The 19,295-nt window shown below is 36.7% G+C and overlaps 1 protein-coding gene across 1 annotated transcript in view; it reads right to left on the bottom strand.

Annotated features, from left to right (window-relative positions):
• col7a1 (collagen, type VII, alpha 1) overlaps positions 1–19,295 on the bottom strand; it is a 102,045-nt gene that overhangs the window by 25,310 nt on the left and 57,440 nt on the right. Inside the window, exons 74-95 of the mRNA XM_015389397.1 lie at positions 18,119–18,328; positions 17,988–18,023; positions 17,865–17,909; positions 17,667–17,765; positions 17,511–17,582; positions 15,717–15,761; positions 14,953–14,988; positions 12,876–12,911; positions 12,741–12,785; positions 12,629–12,661; positions 12,188–12,250; positions 12,022–12,057; positions 11,513–11,593; positions 10,547–10,615; positions 2,986–3,021; positions 2,795–2,854; positions 2,676–2,720; positions 2,562–2,597; positions 1,003–1,038; positions 868–927; positions 627–752; positions 456–527 (exon numbers count right to left, since the gene is read on the bottom strand). Coding sequence (XP_015244883.1) covers positions 456–527; positions 627–752; positions 868–927; positions 1,003–1,038; positions 2,562–2,597; positions 2,676–2,720; positions 2,795–2,854; positions 2,986–3,021; positions 10,547–10,615; positions 11,513–11,593; positions 12,022–12,057; positions 12,188–12,250; positions 12,629–12,661; positions 12,741–12,785; positions 12,876–12,911; positions 14,953–14,988; positions 15,717–15,761; positions 17,511–17,582; positions 17,667–17,765; positions 17,865–17,909; positions 17,988–18,023; positions 18,119–18,328 — 1,377 coding nt within the window. The remainder of the gene's footprint in view (positions 1–455; positions 528–626; positions 753–867; positions 928–1,002; positions 1,039–2,561; positions 2,598–2,675; positions 2,721–2,794; positions 2,855–2,985; positions 3,022–10,546; positions 10,616–11,512; positions 11,594–12,021; positions 12,058–12,187; positions 12,251–12,628; positions 12,662–12,740; positions 12,786–12,875; positions 12,912–14,952; positions 14,989–15,716; positions 15,762–17,510; positions 17,583–17,666; positions 17,766–17,864; positions 17,910–17,987; positions 18,024–18,118; positions 18,329–19,295) is intronic.

Here is a 19,295-nt window from a genome sequence, read left to right as displayed (position 1 = left end):
TCTCATACACATTTATTAATTCTGTAGAGACTAAACTGAAGCAGAAAAAAGGCCTGCATTATCCCTGATCCACTCCTCCATGCATTGTGCAGCTCGAACCAGAATTTTTTTTTACTCGTATGAGCAAAAAAGATTATAGTACAACAAAAGAGAAGGGTTATTGTATTCTCAGTTGAGTCAAATATTATAAAAATAGTCTGTGGCCTGCTTTTTTTTTTTCATAGCCTGTTTTTGCCTCCAAAGAAAAGGTTAAAATGCTCAACTCAAAACAACAAACTTTTAGTAATAACAAGTTTAGATTTTACACACAGGCTATGTGTACTTAGTTTTACTAAATCTGTCTCAATAGGACCTTTAAACTCTTCTAAATTCATGAAGCAGATAGCTTTGCTGCAGTACTAAAACCAGCCACTAGTGCTCTTCATAAAGGGTTGTACGTCAGAAAATGAACTCACTGCCTGTCCCGCAGGCCCAGGAGGTCCAGGAGGCCCAGTGTTTCCCGGGCGGCCAGCAAACCCCTGGAGGCCCTAAAAAATAAAGGCATACATTTTTTTATTTATTTTTTTCTCTTTAAGAGATGGCACTGATTAAAAAAATTATTTTTTTATTTCAACAGCTTCACTAACCCTCTCTCCCGGGGGTCCAGGAGGTCCTGGTTGTCCACTTTCCCCTCGCACACCAGGCAATCCAGGATCTCCAGCCTTCCCCTGGGGGCCTGGAGGGCCAGCTGGACCAGGAAGCCCTGGATCTCCCTGAAAGGAAGGAGGGATTTTGTGTCCTAAGGCAAAACTGATAAGCCATCTGACTTTCTGACCCTAGAGATAGAATCATGGATCTCCCATTGCAATAACAAATGCTGCTGTTTACCTTCAAACCTGGAGGCCCAATACGACCAGACGGACCTGTCTGTCCAACACCCCTCTCTCCCTGTAAAACACATTTTGTCATTACTTTTATTGTGAGTATTTTGAATCCAGATAAAATTATAAAATAAAGATTAACCTTATCTCCTTTAGGCCCTGGTGGTCCCGGTGCTCCCTGTAAATCATATATACGTTTTTGTAAGACGAGAAAGCTTTAGTATAATTTAAATAGGACTAGAAGAACAACAAATATAAAATTAAACAATGCAAATATTTAGGAAAAAAACAACACTAAAATCCATACAATGCCGATTTTAACCAATAGGTGTAATTACCTGAATGATTTATGTTATATCCTATTGTGCCTTAGTTAAAACTTGTCGGACAACCTGGAGTTTGAAAGTAGATTGGTGTTTTAATTTGGACTCTTTGTTCAGACCAGAAGAGCCAACATAGTGTGATTTTGTTCCTCTTCCTTAATTTACTTTGTTTGTGGATGGGTCCTAATATTAACTTGCCTTGCCTTTATCTTGCCCATCTCTCATAAACCACCTAAAATCACTTAGTCATCACATCCTGTCATTGGTAAGTGTTGCTGCTAGTGTAACTTTTTACCTGTGGTTAAGGCGGTGTTGGGAACGTTTCTTCCATAGTTTTAGTTACTTCTTGAAAAACGGAACTGAGTTAGTAACTATTTAATATGCAAAAATCTATGCACTTACTTTTTAAGATCTTAATACCAAAGAATTTGGATATCTTTCCTTTACTCCAAACTTTAAATACAGCAAAAAGTTAAGTTATGCAATATAACAAGTTTTGTATTAATTTAATGATTTAATAATTAATTGAGAGGATTACACATCTAAAATCATTGTATAATAATCTGCCCCATTCTGGTGTGTGATTGGCCGTATGAGTTGTAATATAATTATCTAGATGTGATTATGTTTTTGTTTATAATAAAAGAACAAGAAAACAAAGTAGATTTTTTAAAAATGTTTTCTGGCTAAGTACCAAGTATGAAGCTAAGAAAAAAACAATGATTAACATGCGATTCAACAAAATTGAAATATATTTTGCAACAGAATTAAACAAGAAAAAAAAAAAAATGGTAGGAAAATGGCACTGAATTAATTTAATGGGTCTATTTCCTAAAAAATTTTAAACATGAAATTTAAAGACAATTTCTGAGGGATTGAATATGTAAAATGAAACCAGGCTATGGTCCTAACAATTGACCAATTTGTGTGTTGGCTGTGTTCTTGTATAATGCATGCCTTATATTTTTCAACATACTCATATTCTCAAACCTGTGGAAATATTAGTCTGTGTTAGAAAAACATAGAATATGGGAAGATTTCAAGAAGTATGATTACTTTTGTAAGGTCCAGTATTATGAATTACACACACCGAAAAAGTGAGCGATTTGCAGTTGGCTTCTGTTACCGGAGCAAGATCTAATAATGACTATAATAAAGTAATTTTACTTCCAGCTTCCAAACTGTTTGCTTCTAAGCTATGCTGCAGCAACAATTCTAACTAGGCTTTATTTTTAAAAATAATTTTTATATCAAGGAAAAAGTCAATGATTAATGAGTTGTTTATGCATTTTTATAAGCTATTATAAAAAAAAAACACCAAGATAAACTAAAAGACTAAATTCAGGTCACAAACAAGCAGCAGAGGCTGATTACTTACATCCTCTCCAGGTTCTCCTGGTTCACCAGCCATTCCCTAATATAGTGAAAGATGGCACTTTGTAAAAAAGGTTATGAAGGCAAAAATAGGGCTGTGCTCTTTCACTATACCTACCGTGGCTCCTTTGATGCCAGCAGGACCTTTTTCTCCCTTGGTACCCTAAAAGACAGAAGTTTAAAATGGAGAAACCTTTTTGTGTTTTATCACTGAGACTGATCTTTAGTCATCCTCACCTTTTCCCCAGCTAGACCTCGCTCTCCAACCGTACCTGGCAGCGTTACACCTGGTGGACCCTGCATGAGACAGGATCAAATAAATACTGTCAGCTGCAATGAGCTACTGTTCTCAGTTATTATTGAAGAAAAAAACACAGCTTATAACACTGTATTTTTTTAGTTTCATGTTGATGCAATCACTGACTCACTCTGTCTCCTTTAGGACCAGGAGCTCCATTCACAGCCTGCAAAAGGGCAAAAACAAAAATGCTTTCACAGAATTTCTGCACAGAATATCTGTTATTGATAAGATACATAAATGCATAACTAAAAGCCTTATCCTAAAGCGCCTCAACACCCTAGTCAATACTCGCTTCAGCTCTTAAATATTAAAATATTAAAAGCTTTGGTATTTCCAAGGAAGGTCAATAAATGTATTCTCAGAACTGCAGTCACATAGAATAAAAATGACACACTCCAGTTACTTTACCATGCTATAAATTTGAGAGATTAGTTATGATGAACACATTGATAATTGATGTAAAAAAAATAACCTCAAACAGTAAAACTACCTATATCTTAGCCCATAATAAATATAAAAAGTGTCAAGCATAAATTGACAAACATTTTTTATTCAACCATCAAATTGATTTCTAAAAATGAGACACATAACTCTCATTTGATTATAAACTGCATTCAAAACTGATTCTAACCTTTCTTTAAAATCAGGGGGAAATATGTTTTGGCATTACATCAATAAACCCTAGACAGCTGCTGATCTTCCTTTTGCATTTTTCTTCTGGTGTTTTGATCACTTCTCTTTGATGAGCTCCAATTCTATACTGCCAAGAATGGCAGTCATCTTTATTATCAGTCTGGCTAGGTTGTGACAGACATTAATATTATTTCCAGTAACAAGCTATGTGTTTGGTAAAGAAAATGTTTAATCTGCTAGGTGGTTTTCAACTCACATATGTCTATCGGTATATATGTGTCTAATGTAAGTGTAAGGATGCCTTACTATTTTAGATTAAAGCTTTTCTGCAGTGAATAAATTACCATGCATGCTTAACAAGCCTTAGGGTCTGGCACATCCTTACTCTCAATTTCTCATGCTCTTCCAGTCTGAAATGCTCACGGATAAGATGTCGGGTTAGGGTTGCACAGTCACATTCTGTGCCAGCAAGTGATGTTCTTACCGAGCCAGACACCGTTTGTAGTTTTTTAAAGTTTTTTTGATGCCAAAGCTCTACAATGTTTCTTGTTTTAGGTTGGGGCTGATAAAAATTAAAACCTGTCTTACAACCACCTATTAAGAGGGTTATTTATTTAAGGTGGATAAATCGGGTTTTTATAAAAAAAAAATGATGAACCTTGGTTAGAATTAACAGCTTAAAACTAAATCATATTGGTTTACTAGATTTCTTTTCTGAGAGAGAATAAAAACTGCAGGGAGACTAGGAGCAGATGCATCGGAGCTGCCTGGTCATTTATCAAGCTTGGACTGACAGCATCACCATGGCTCTGTCCAAGGTGCTGAACCTGAGCTTGTTAACGGTTGGGGAGCTTGTCAAGACACATGTCACCACAATTCATGTCAATATTATGAACGGCAGGACAGTGACTGAATGGGGGAAAGTAACAACAGTGGCTTATGCAGACATTATAAATGTTTTGAATAAAAAGTGACCATATTTATTGGTCATAACCATAAGTGAGTAGAGTACCCAAAAAAATTACTCAGGTTAAACTCCACGACTCTGATGTTTTTAAAGTAAGTGTGAGAAAATATTTGTTAAAAGAGTTTACTGAAGTAGATTTAGATTTCCTTTATTATCATTGTACAAAGCCACATAGTGAAATTGACAACGAAATGTTGTTGCTTGGCTACCGGTACAGCGAGATCTATATGTAGGTTAGGTTCAAATAAATACTGTGGATGATTCAAAAAGTACATAAATAGAACTATAAATATAATAGAGCTGAGAAGAAATTTCATTTTTACTGCAATAAGTAATATAAAGTTGGGATCTGAACATAAACAATACAGTAAATAACAAAGGCAAGTATGTCAGCAGCACGGATTAAGAAAAAACAAAACAAAACTGGTATTATAGGTAATTAGTAAGTGATCATCATTTTGTCTATAGTTAACATTATGAAATAAGAGAAACCAAAGTATTATGTTTTGTGGAAATTCTAGTATTTTAAAATCACATTGTGCAATAGTTAGCCACTATTGGCTTAGCACCCTACAAACAACAGGCAACATTGTACAAAAAGAAATAAAATGAAAAAAAAAAAAAAAATTTCTTCAGTGTTAAGGAATCTGATAGCGCGCCACTTTCATCCAGCCGATAAAGATGTCATGAGTTACTTGTAAAGACAAGACCATATTTGCCCATTTGAATTAACTCTGAAATCAGGGAACCAAAAATATGTGTAGGAGGAGCTAATAGACATTTCTTTTTTTTTTTTTTGTTGCCTAACAACAACTTTTAACACTGTTAGCTCTGATGTTTAAAGGCAGCTCGGAGTATCTAAAGCAGTTTTAAATTCTGCTAAACAGATTTTCTGCAACTTTTTTTTCTATGAGTTTACAGGAATGATTTGGAGATAGCAGAGACTGGAACCATGGAGCCTCCAACACCACTTACATGTACTTCTCAACTATAGCTGTATATAATCTGCAAATATTTTATCTGCTATTATCTGTCATTATTTATCCTGTATAATAACCCCACTAATATATACATATAATCCATATCCTAACTTTCTTGTAAAATCTGTTTTTTGGTTTTCATATGTTCATTTTATAGCCTTTTACAATTACTCTCTGTTTATATATATATATATATATATATATATATATANGTGTTGGGTTATATTTCCCTACTGACCTGTTGTCCTGACTCCCCCTATATATATATATATATATAAGCAGTATACATAATATATATATATATATACTCTGTCATGCACATCTAAAAACATATTTATATACTGTATAGCACTTCTGGATAGATACGAACTGCATGTGTTTTCTTTGTACTTGTGACAGTGTAATGACAATAAAGTTGAATTATATTCTATTCCATTTTATCTAAAAGGACAAAGGCCATATGATCACAGACCCATCTAGCCTAGACTAAACTCTCCTGCACGCAGGAGACTCCTCTGCTTTCTTAACCTATTTGTATGTCAAGCATAGTTTGGGTAAGGGTATTGATAGTAGTTTTCAGCCACTTAATTAATTCATTCATTCATTTCCCCACGTGTACCTATTAACTTGGTTAACATAGTTGAGTTTCACCAGTTTAGTCAAAAGATTTGTTTTTCAGTTTCAAATATTTTTAAGCCATTAATCAAAGCTGTATAATAAGTATATATATGGGGAATAAATGTGCATAGAGTTATTTGTAGTTCTGATGTACATGTACCGTTTTAATCTTACCAAGGGTTGATTTTTTTCTTATAATCTTTAAAATTTGAGATTCCTTGCATAAATGCTATTTTAGATGGGATACTTATTGACAACTGTACAACATTTTTTCTTTTCTAAATTTTTCCGTCTTTTCTCTGCAGTCTATTTTTAACCCGTTTCAAAAATGTCCACATGTTATGGTCTTGTGTACCCATAGACCTAGATTGCCTGTATGTTTTTTTTTTTTTTTTTCTGATACACCTGAATTTCTCAGCTCTGGAACGATTTAATTAAATTTAACTCTTTCTTGCAGCAAAATAAACAGTGCTCTACTTTGCAAATATCAACACTGGGGGCTAAGATGTTTTAATCTGCATAATCTGCTGCATCTGTGTTAAAAGACATGACAGGTACCAGCAGTTAAACCAGTGCTTATAAGGAGCCATGAAGAATATTGGCAGCACTATTAAATGGTGTGACTCCCACCATAAAGTCCAGCAGAGGTAAAAGAAGAAAGCACACTGCTTATGATAATGTAATGACAATGCATTCTCTCTTTCTTTTAGACTCAACAAGTCCAATTTGTCTCTATTAAGATTGGCAGAACTGGCACATAATTGTCAAGTAAAGCTTGGTCTGTTTACAAAATGCTTGCAGTCATCAAAGCACGGACTGTAGACAGACACCATCATATACGACTAGTGTCATTAGCAGGATGGTTCTGATTTGGGGCCTGGCTGACACTAGAAAATAAGAGGTACGAGTTGTTTTGGGCTCATGATAGAACTGTCATGTTGTGATGGAGTCCAGTTAAATAGGTAGGCTATTTGTAAAAGTGCAGCAAAGACAAACTTTTAGAGCTTTTGGCAGAATTATAGTTCTTTTTTTTTATCCAGTCAAGGACATCGACCGTGTAGGAGAAATTATTTATACATTGATGGTCAGTATTCTTTTTCAGCACCAGAATGTTGCTGTAATGATGACTGAGTCAATTATGCTTTTCTTTGAACAACGCAGCATAACTCAAAAATCCAATTATTGTCTATAACATTATAAACCCATGTTAATGTGTTCTATAAAACAAAGCTGTTGCAGTAAGAGTACTGTGTCCTTGAAAACTGTTAGCTAACATAGTCTGTAAAGTAGCTATATTGACTATTAAATATAAATTGCAAATAAAGTGTATACATGTTTTTATACCCATAAAAACCTCTTGACATTGTGTCCCTTTATCATAAATGATAAACCTCAGTGTATGTTATTGGGATGATATGTGCTAAAGTATAATTGTCAAGTCTAAGCAGAGGGATAAGTCGTTTGAATTTTATTTTATTCATAAAAATAATGAATTGTTGGTTCAGTTTGCATTAAGTCTAGGCTTAGTCAGATTGGATTTAGAGTATCTATATACATCCATTTTCAAGTCTGGTTAACAAATGTCTGTTGAAATTAGGGCTGGGCCTTTATGAACCATACTAACTCAAAATATGCTTTGGTTTTAATTATTCCAGTGCTGTATGCTTTGCAGCTTCTTTTCTTTCACGATTATCCTGTATTTAGATGAATCTTCCAATAACTCTGGAGAGATTTTATTCTGCAGCAAACCTCTGGAGCCAGGGTCAGAATAAAAACCTGATTTGCTCTATGTAAAATACAGCCAAATAAAATTAGGTTTCTGTTAAATAATTTGGTGACTTAAACGCAGATAACGGACTTGCATTTCAGGATAGTCTTTCCTGTACAACATAATGCGCTTTATGTAAGAATTCGCCATAAATTTGCATTTCTTTCTTGCATCTGTCTTTATCATGTTTCATGTTTTTTACTTGTTCAAATTTGTTTAATGTTGCCTCAGAGGTAAAGAACTGCATGCCAAATAATACTTTACTGCATTTTTTCTGCAACAGTTAAAACACCAAGGTTTGCTCTGTTCCTTTCCCCTCTGCCTCTCGTAGAATGTTGAGAGGTGTGCACAGCTGTTCCGAGCACACCAAGTAGGAGAGGTAGTCAGAGAGCCTGGAGAGTCCATCTCTTTCTTAGAAACATTTAAAGCTTCTTTTTAGATATAAAAAATACAAAACAAAAAAAAAATCTGTTTTAAATATTTTATTATGAATACTATAATCATAGTAATTTTTTCATGAGCCTAATTTATTTTGGTACCACTTAAGACACTGGGTGTCTGAAGTGCATGATGCATGCAAGCGGTGTGTCAGTACTATCCATGATTCCCCCTTAATATCAATCAGGATTTTGAAGTAAAGGCTTGACATACATACCCCTCAATAACCTGTGCATTAAAGCTAAGAATGAGACCTATTTTTGGTCCACATTTGGATACATTTAGCACAATCAATTCTTTCCTTTTTAAAAATAAAGATATTGGATACATTGTATGTTTGAGTTGCTGTCCATATATCAAAAATATATATTCCCTGAAATACTTGGGGGATAATAATTAGTTTGTGCATTGTTGTTCTGCCCACAGCCATCAGAGCACCAGGCTTACCGAAGGGACATACTTTATTTGCATGTTTGCAGGATACTGTGCAGACAGAAACATGTCATGGGAACATTTAGCTGTTACTGGCTATGCACTGGTAACAAGATACCAACTTGATGTCATGAGACACAGAACTGGAGTTGCAGAGATTCACACAGTTTTTATATTATCATAGTGGGGGATTTTAACATCCATGCTGACATTGATGTTAGGGTTTCTGTTTGTGGGGATTGTTTTTGTGTTTTCCTTTAGTTTCTCCTTCCACCACTAGATGGTACCCCTTCCCCTTTTTGGTCCTGAGGGCGGCTTTTGGTTTTCCTCCCATACCTGCGGCTCATTGGGTCATCACCAGAGGAGTATTTGAGCAGCAGACTGTCACCACCTCGATGCCAGAGTGTTAGCCAGTATTGGGTACTCTACCCTCATGAGATTAGCTGAGTCGAACTCTTTGCCTTTGTCTCTCTGAGCCTAAGTTTTTGCATTTGTCTCCTTTGTGTTCTACGGTAGGAAACCCTCCTGATCCACTGGATAAGCATGGTCCTTCTCCTCCCTTGGAAGGAAAACATTCGTCTCACACTGAGCAAGGGGAAACCTTCATCTGAGCCATTCACCTCTGGAAAATCCTGTGGCAGTCTGCTCCTGTGCTCCTCTGCACCCAACTCAAGTCTCCCTATCCGCCCTCCAACAAGTAAAATCATCTCTGGACAACACCCCCACAAGCTGGACCCAAGGATCAACCAAGAACACCTTTATGTGAGTCATTACTGAACCATTCATTTGCCTTGATCATATTCCCTACGGACCCTGAACTCATCACTGTTACCTCCCCTCTAGAGTTTCTGGTTCCGGTTAACCAGATCGCTGGATTTTCCCCTGCTGAAAATCCCCACTAGTTTAGTCTCTCTGAATTTCTCCAGACTGCTGGATTTTCCCCTGTTGAGAATCCCCATTTGTTTAGTCTCTCTGATTTCCCGAGACTGTTGGATACTCCCCTGCTGAGAGTCCCCTTGTTTGTCTCTCTGGTTCCATTCTGCCAATAAACGGGTTAACTTTTACCCTGCCTCTGAGTGGTGTTCTGCATATGGGCTAACTTTAGGAACCCATCATGACAATTGAAGGTGATAGCTTAAGAGCAGCCTTTAATGTTATCTTAGATGCTATTGGCTTTGTTCAAAATTGGAATAGTCCCATACATTATCATCTTCATACTTTGGACCTCAAGGTCCAAACTATGAAGATTTTCACATACCTAGAAGTTCTGAGCGAGGAGGAGGAGGGATGACAGTCTTTCAGTCTCACTTACTGATTACTCCAAATTCAGTAAATAATTACAGGTCAGATTTGCTCTCTTCATCCTCTGACATGGGAGTTGGTTCGGAGCTCACCTTTTACATTTGCTTTTTGTGTCTCTGCTTCTGTCTCCTTGAACCCCAGTCGGCCTCGGCAGATGGCCTTTCAAACTGGGTCTGGTTCTGCTCGAGGTTTTTTCCTATTAAAAGGGAGTTTTTCCTCTGCACTGTTACTACAAGCATGCTTAGTGTGAGGGATTTCCTTCTAGTCAATGAGTCGAGTCAACTGGTTTTCCTTAGATATAAAATTGTGAATCAATTTGACTGTATGATCTGGTGAACTGTAAAGTGCCTTGAGATGACATGTGTTGTGAATTGGCACTATATAAATAAACTGAATTGAATTGAATTTGAAAAAGCTTTCAAAAGTAACAAATAACAGTCAACCTCCACATGCTGTAAATCTTTGCTGTGACCAAAGTAGAACAGGACAAACTGAGGTTAAGTGACAGAAATAACTTTCTTTTACAATGGTAGACAGAGAAGTTTCTCACCTTCCCAGGAGGACCACTGTCTCCCTGCTCCCCCTTAATGCCAGGCAGCCCTGGAGGTCCTGAAATACCCTGGGGAACACATTATTTCATGTTAACACCAAAGGTGGCTTGCCAAAACCAAGTAAGAACAACATAAGGCTATATAAAATAATCTTTGACTGATTTAGGCCCATTGTCTAATCATTGTATATCTGCATAAAGTGATAAGTTGTAATGTTATTATTCTGTCTTTTCTGTGAGATTTCATTGCCAAATGCATTGATTCTGTCACAGGTGTATATATGCAGTATACATATATGTAGTAAATATACGACCTTAGAGTTACGAGGCTCATACGACTACATTATTCAATAAAAAAGAAGAAAATTTAGCAGGGACCAGTTTGAGCTTCAAATAAAGCTGCATATGTTAGAGGCTGCCATCTGCAATCTTACAGAGCCTGTGCAGATATGAAATGTTTCTTTGATCTAACTAAAATGAGTTACTTTAAAGGTATAGTGCAGGATGTCCTTTTTCTGGGTGTATCATCTAAATAAGTGGTCCTCCTAACTGTCAATCATTCTGATGATATGTTTACTTAAGGCCTACATGCTTGTTCCCATTTTCATTTCCTGCTCTCGCACGAGTTTCATAGGTGTTTCTTATCGGGAGCGGGTACAGGGTTGTGCATGTGATTTTTTTTAGGTGAGGAGGGCGGGTCTTTTCAAAAATTCATGAGAATTCTCCACTATACCTTTAAGTTCTGCATCAGCCCTATAGGTAACAATTAGTTTGACATATGTGTGCTAAACCAAGAAAACATTGAAAACATGCATATTTTTAAGACTAGAGTTGGCCACCTCCATGCTAGATTGTCATATGTAGAAAGGTGAGGCTCGAGCAGTATTTACCTCAGGTAGCATGTCAACCTATGCAACTGTTACACAAGATGGAAGTATGAAAAATGCAAACATATATGTATACTACCTGCTTTCCAGGTAACCCAGGTAGTCCTTCTTTACCCGGAACTCCGTCTCTTCCAGGGACACCAGGCTTCCCTGCCTCACCCTGAGGAGGAGGCCAAGTCATGCTGCATGCCATCATTTTATAAATAGATACACAGTTCAAATAGCACATTTTATTATTTATCTTAGTCCTAGTTTACCAAATCCCCACACATGTTCTACTCATTTTGCTTATCTTATGTACCAAACAGCACGGTTGATCAAAGCAATTTCAAAAGCAGAATGATGAAACTATTGATCTCATGTAATAAGGGCATTCTCTATAGACTTGTTTTTAAGCTGCAAAAGAGCAGAAAATGCCACTGTAGCAGCCATTTATCAATCAGACCTTGTTACAAATGTTTTGGCATCTACTTTAATCACCTTCCCATTCTTACTACAAGAGAAATGCCTCGGGGGCGAAACATTTCTTCCACTTCCCATTTCCCCACTGTGCACCACACTGCAGTCAAAACAGAATTAAATACCCACCACCTGCCCCGTCAATCCTGGGGGCCCCTGCGGACCCTGTAGGGAGAAATAAACACATTGCTTTAGGGGAACACATCTTATGATATACAGCAGGAAGTTTTCAATGAGGAAACATGAAGGTGGTTCTCATTGATGGGATACTGGATTCATTTTTAGCAACACATACAACAGCTCCTGGGGGACCTGCTGGTCCAGGCCGACCTGTGCTCCCCTGAGCACCGGGAGGACCCTGTAGGGAAGCAGAAGATACTTAAATGAGGAACATTTATTTTACAGATTTAGTGTTAAGACTCTGGTACAAATGACATCTGCACACTTGGTACCGCTTAATGAAAGAAAAACCCCAAAATGACCAGAAAATTACTTAAATCTGACAAAAGCAATGATAAATAAAATTCTATGAACAAATGAACAAAGGAAAGCCAGATATTGCTTTCCAAACATGCTTTAACAGAATGGTGATAAAAAAAATAAACCTAAAAAACTACTTTTGTAAGATTCAAGTTATTTCTGTGACAATTTGGGGATTTGCTTTCATTAAACGAGTGGTATCGTACCAACTATTTTGTCCACAGCGTATCATCAAAGAGAATTTCAGTTGTCTTACCTGGATCCCAATGCCTGCTTCTCCTTGATTACCCTGCCGGCAGGACATGCATTTTAAACACCTTGTAAGTTTCAAATGCACAGAAAAAATTCTAAGCATACTGTGTATCTACCTTTATACCTGGTGGACCTGGCATACCAGTAGGGCCCATGGGTCCCTAATAAACGAAACAAGATATCAAACTGTTAGGTGTGGCCAGCAACTATTGATAAAAACACATCCTGTTTTATTGCATGTTTATACTTACAGTTGGTCCTCTCATGCCAGGCTCTCCTGGGTTTCCCTGGAATAAAAAGTTTAATGTTAAAATGTATATATATATATAAAAAACAAAACAATAAGGCAACTCTATTAGGTGCAGTTAGGGACACACCACATGCTAACGAAGTATCTGGACGTTTTTGAAATTGTAATGGCCACCTTACTAAAAATGAGAAGAAAAAATATCACAACCACTAAAATCTTCTAAGAATGCTCAGTGATGCTGCTGAGCCTCATTAAACATAATTCCTCCTTCATGAAATTATTATTTATTTAAGTATGGAAAATATGGATAAGAAAGCAATGACCCTACCATGAAGCCCCAGACACTAATTCTACTACTACAGATCTACTTAAATACACAGTTCACAAAGTCCTTCCATCAAGATCAGATAGGCGGTTACAGAATCGGATTCTGATCAAAACTATGCTTAGTTAAAATCATCTAATCGGAAAAAAACACTGACACAATAATTTGCCATTATTATATGAAAAACTATTCTGCTAGCTATTGCTTGCCATTTCTTATACACTGTTTCAGAATATAAGCCTCAGTTCTCTCATTGTACTGTGGTTGATCCTTCTGTTGCTATGCCTGATATATCACATACTTTACTGTTTCTCTCATGCAAACCCTTTTAAATCAGCCATTTATCTTATCATTTAGTTATTCTTAACTTCTCATCTTTGCCTTTTGCTTTCCCTGCATATGGATCCAAATAATTACAGAATGCTTAGACAGGAAGCCGTGAAATCTAAAGTACTAGTTTCTAGAAAATGTTACAAACTTAAAAAAAGAAGAGCATGATTTCAAATGTTTTAGTTGCATCTATTTTGAAGAAAATGTTCATCGAACCAAATGTTTGCCCTGTGGTGATTTTCAGAAAATCAATCATATCAGAAAATAGCTTGCCTCCCCACCGCCACTTAATATATGTACTTACGCCCAACAGGCACTGTATTTGTCACAAGGCTTTTGTCAACGCCAAAAAAAAAAAAAAAACGTACAGTAATTCCAGGAATAAGACAAAAACATTTTTCTATCATATGGCATTAATGCCATTGACTAAATTCTACTTGGTAAATTTAGTACATTTTAAATCTTAACTACTGTCTTTTTTATAATTAAGGTTCTTGGCTCTTGAAACAATTTCTAAGCAAATATCCAAATTAATGCTTCATGACGGCATCTTGAAGAGAGGCAGCTGTTTTAGAGCAGCTATGCTTATAAATTTCATCCCTTCAATAGATCACTGTGACCTTTTCTTCTCACTTTCAGCAGTTTGGCCTTTTCCCAAAAGATAACACTACTCATAAAGTAATATTTATGCACACAAATGTTGAGACAAAACTGTGAACTCTACATCGAAACGGACAATACTGGATCTTACCAATGTCATAAAATGAAAAACATTTTGACATCAACATATAAAAAGAAATATAAAGACACAAATAAAATAGGTAAACAACATGTAGAAGGTAAACAAGAGACAAATTAGGTTTGTGCAAGGATAACAACGCAGACAGCAAGCACAGCTTTAGCACGACATGCAACAGTAAGTACGTTTTAAAGCAGCCCCATCCCCAGACAAACACACACAATCATTGACACACACACTGATATACATGGGATCCTGACGAGGGCTTATCTTCAGGACAGTATTCCGCCTCATTTCATCTTCTCACTTATTTGTGTCATAAACAGTTTCCCTAGAACTTCAAACATTACCTCCTGAGTTCAACACAAGTGCCTTTGGGGACATTTGAAGAGGAACTAATCAAGGTCTGACTCTTATCCCAGCTGCCAGATTATGTTTTAAAATTCATATGAAATAAGATTAAAGCAGTCAAGTTTGCCCAGGAGTTACATTAAAGAGCTTGCTTTGTGATGATAGGTTGTTCATCCATATGTTGCCTCGGTTCAGACTCCTTGCTGTGTAAGCTGCAGCCCTATTTCATCTTGGTGACTGTGGTCCATATACGGTATCTAATGGCATTGTAACATATTTCCCCCCTCCACACTGCAGAGCTTAAAGCATGCCAGCCAGTAGCAGAGAACCTACCGGTCTGCCTAGAACTCCTGGGAACCCAGGCAAGCCCTGGAGAGGAGGAAAGAAAGGAAAAGGGGAATCGCAGGAGGGGTGTGGGGGAGACAGATTGGTGGAGGAAAGCATTGAAACAAGGAAAGAGAAAATAGAATAAACAGAGACAGGAGAGACAGAGAGTTAAATGTTAGGTGCACAGCTGCAATGGGATCAATGAAGCCTCGGCGCAGGGAGGGGAAAACAGAGCTCCGTTTGCTTTGAGTTTGCAGCCAACCCAGTAGTTTTAGTCTGCAGGTCAAGCCTAGAAACAGACTGGCTTTATGGGTTACTCACTGGCTGGCCTCGAAGACCAGGAGGCCCTGTAGAGCCCTGCTCCAACATGTCAAGAAGAAAATTAACAATTGAGAGGAAGAATACCTCTCCTAGGCACTCCTTATAATTACATCAAAACAAGCAGTCATAACAACAGAGAATTTGGGCCTCAAAAAACCCATATGTAAAACATCTATAGAAACTACAACAACGCTCCCTTGAAGCAACCTTTAATATATTCTTTGAAATTGAGTTAATTTGATGAAATTATGTGACATTTAGCTATAAACACTCTAAAAAGAAAGTTCGTATAACATTCACTGACTTTAAGAAAATAAAGCAACTTACCAAATCAGTGATAATCCATTATATATTTCTACAAGCTACAACCACAAGCTTTAAATAATGAAGATGCAAAATTGAGTAATAGAAAGTCATCTTCACAACTTCACATTAAGTCCTCGACTTACTGGTTTCCCCTCCTGTCCAGGTTTTCCAGGTTCTCCTGGGATGCCCTGGAATAACAAACCATATTTTGCAAATTCACAATTTTAGCTGTTTATTTCTGTGATTTTTCACTGCAATATTTTATAGAGTTTAAAATTTTTTTTTGCTAACATACAGTTGTGAGAACATAAAACAATATTTCACATCTTTAAGCATTTTTTTCGATATGCAAAACATGGTTTTTAGTGTATAATGATGGTCCGTCTGCTACATGTTCTTATTCAAACAGGGTGGTCTGGACTCCTTTTGCATATGCTACATTGCGCACCTAATCTAGATCACCCTCACACTCCTGCTGATTGCACACACATTTATCACCCAAGGCAATTTAGCACGGCTTATTTAAAATCTTTGAAGCTAAGGCACTAAGGGAATTCAGATTAGTTCACCAAAATGACAGCAAATGTCATTTACAACCTGCTGCTTTTATTTATAGATTATTGGCATTTTGTAACTTTTCCCATCCTATACTATCCTATTCCGTGAGTGAATGCTGAATTCAATTCAGCAGCAGGAGTACAGATTATAAATTTAAAAGCAAAAGTGACATCCTTGCACTGAAATAAAAAAAAAATCTAAACCCTTTAAAATGTAATTTTTTTTTCAGCAAGTAAAAATAGTTGGCAAACACAATCTGGTGATCATCAGAGGTAATTTCCCCCTTAACCAAATAATTACCCAGCAATCCCAGTCACAAACAGTCACAATAAAGAGCTTATAATAATGAAAATATCTATTTTCAATTGCTGAGCAGGCATTTGGACACACTTTTGTAGAAATAACTCAGGCATAATGTAATGCTTCTAAGCCTCTTTAAGGTTCATCATGTCCTCAATCAGACTTAAATCCAAAGATTTTTTTAAGTCACTCAGAGGTGGACTTCCCATCTTAAATGAGCCTTTGTGCTTATTTTGGAGAACTCCTAAGAAGGTTAACTTTTGCTTTGTGTTTTCTACCATTATAGATAATTGCTTCCACTGTTGTTCACCACCATCCCAAAGCCTCACAAATGTCTTTTAAACCTTTTCATAAGATCAGAGTCAATGAGTTTCTCAACTGCCCTTAGATTTCCAAACATTGCAGGATGATGTGTTGTTTTATGAGATATTTTGACCTACTTCGTGTTATCAGAAATGCTTTTTTTTGTTGTTGATTATCTTGTTTGTTTAATAATTTAACAAACAGTATAGATTACTTTAAATAGGAACAGGACAGTTTCAGTATATTCTTCACTTAATAAATAAAATCATAACTTAAAAGATACATTTAATTTTCTCAGGTTATCTCTCTGATCCAATGTGCTGTTTGATGTTGTGAACTAAATATTAACAAAAAAGATAACTACAAAAAAAATACTAAATCCAAAGTTTAGTAAACAATAACAATTCAAAAACATTAATGAACACAGTTCCAAACAATAACAATTTGCTAGAAAAGGTTAGCAACAACCAAATTTGAATAATAAAAAGAAATTCCTTGTAAAGTTTTTCTGTAAAAAAAAGAAAAAAGAATGAAATCTAATGACCCCCTTCCTCTGTCACTAACATTAAAGCGGTCCACTCACCTCAAACTCGAATGAACAGAGAGAAGCTCTTGGAAAATATCAGTGGGAGCTTAGCCTCATTAAATAGCTACTTTCCTAAAGGTTAACTTAAAACATTGTCATATTATCTTTACACCTAGCTCTCAATAAAACCAGACCTATTCATCATCTCACCCAGACTGTGTTTTTGCTACACTACCCTTCTATACCTCACCATTGAGCCTTCACGTCCTTTTTCTCCAGGCTCCCCTCTATCTCCTTTTTCACCACGAGGTCCTACATAACCCTGTAATATAATAAAAATGCATAATTATACATAAAATATCTACCAAGTTAATGTAATGGGACTTCATACTTTGATCTTTCTTACCCTCTCTCCTTTGGGTCCTAATGGTCCTGAAGAACCAGGCTCTCCCTTAAGTCCCGGAGGGCCTCGAAGTCCAGGAACACCAGGCAAAATCGAATCACCCTGCAAGGATTATGAAAACTTTTATCTCAATATTTGTTCTACCTTGACAAAGCTCTTTCTAAGTAAAAAAAAAAAAAAAAGAACTTAGGAGGACTTAACCTTTTGACCTGGAGGGCCAGCTGGTCCTGGTAATCCAATTAGACCCTGATAAATGGAGGCAATTATAAACTGAAAGTGAAAACGGTAAAAGCTATTGACATGTGTCTAACACAATCTACTTACAGCTTCGCCTTTGTCACCTTTGTCCCCTCTATCTCCCTTAAAAAGAAAACAGCAACAAAACATTTGATATCAACAGGCATTCTCAGTCAATGACCAAATAAATCATTTAGTGTTCAATTTATCTTTCTCACTTTCTCTCCTGGTCTTCCAGCCTCTCCAAGTTCCCCTGCTCTTCCCGGAACACCTGGTATTCCAGGCTTACCAGGCTCTCCAGCTGGCCCCTGGGGACCCTCTGGTCCTCGTTCTACAATGGCTCTTCCTGGAGGCCCTGTTTGTCCGATGGGTCCTCGCTCCCCTTGTTCCCCTTTTGGTCCCCTATCTCCTTGAAAACCACGGGGGCCCTGAAACACGGTAGGAAAAAGAGGAAAGAAAGAGGAAAAATAAAAAAATTTTAAGAAAACATCTAAATAAGTAACTTGATCTTCTAGCTATTTAAAATTTTGTGATGCAGTTTGTGCTTGAAAATTGAAAATTGTTTGTTCCATGTTGAGAAAAAATAAACCGCACTCCATCTCTAAATGTCTTCTCACAATTCTCAATTGGAAAGTCATCATTCCTGCACTGTGTATTAAATATTGGTTATCATGCATGTAAAAATATTTAAAACTGTAGGAAAAAAAAAGTCTTTATTTACACTTATGACACATAAAACACACATCCCCAAGTCTTCTTCCCAGAATTCACAGAACCTGTGCATTTTAGATGGGTCCCAGCTCCAGCAACCTCAATGATCGCATTACCTCTTTATTTTTCCCTGAAGTGTTAGAAAAGCTATTCCTCAGCCGTTTGTGTAAGTCAGGTCTATACTATCAGAGAAACACCTAAAACATGCATATTAGTGGGCCCTAAGGACCATAGTTGCATTCAGCGATTGGCATATTCCTCAATAGGTACTGTAAGATGTTTCTGAATACCATCCATTTGTGTTTAAATGCATAGAATGTGGAGACGTCTTTTGATTAGCCTGGGGTGCTAAGTATTGTGATGAGTGAGGTGTGAAGGCAAATCAATCAAGCTTGTATACCGTTGCATCTATGTTGCAAACTCTGAATTAGAAAGACTAGAGGAAGCAGTTCTTTTATATTGACAGTGTTGGCAAAAAAAAAAAAAATCTGTGCTGTACAGCATGGCGACAGGGAAAAATTATACTACAAAGCTTTGCAAAATTTTTGGTGAGCACTGTGAGAATTCAATAAAACATGTATTTTACTTACGGTGCACTAACAGCACTAAATAAATATTAAACAGCACATTCATGAATCTAGATTGTGTTGACCAGGTCTGCTTTAAAAAGTGAAGAAAATAAAA

Source organism: Cyprinodon variegatus, unplaced genomic scaffold (genome assembly GCF_000732505.1).
Source record: "Cyprinodon variegatus isolate N-32 unplaced genomic scaffold, C_variegatus-1.0 Scaffold457, whole genome shotgun sequence".
NCBI lineage: Eukaryota > Metazoa > Chordata > Actinopteri > Cyprinodontiformes > Cyprinodontidae > Cyprinodon > Cyprinodon variegatus.
This window is presented reverse-complemented; position numbering and strand designations above follow the sequence as displayed.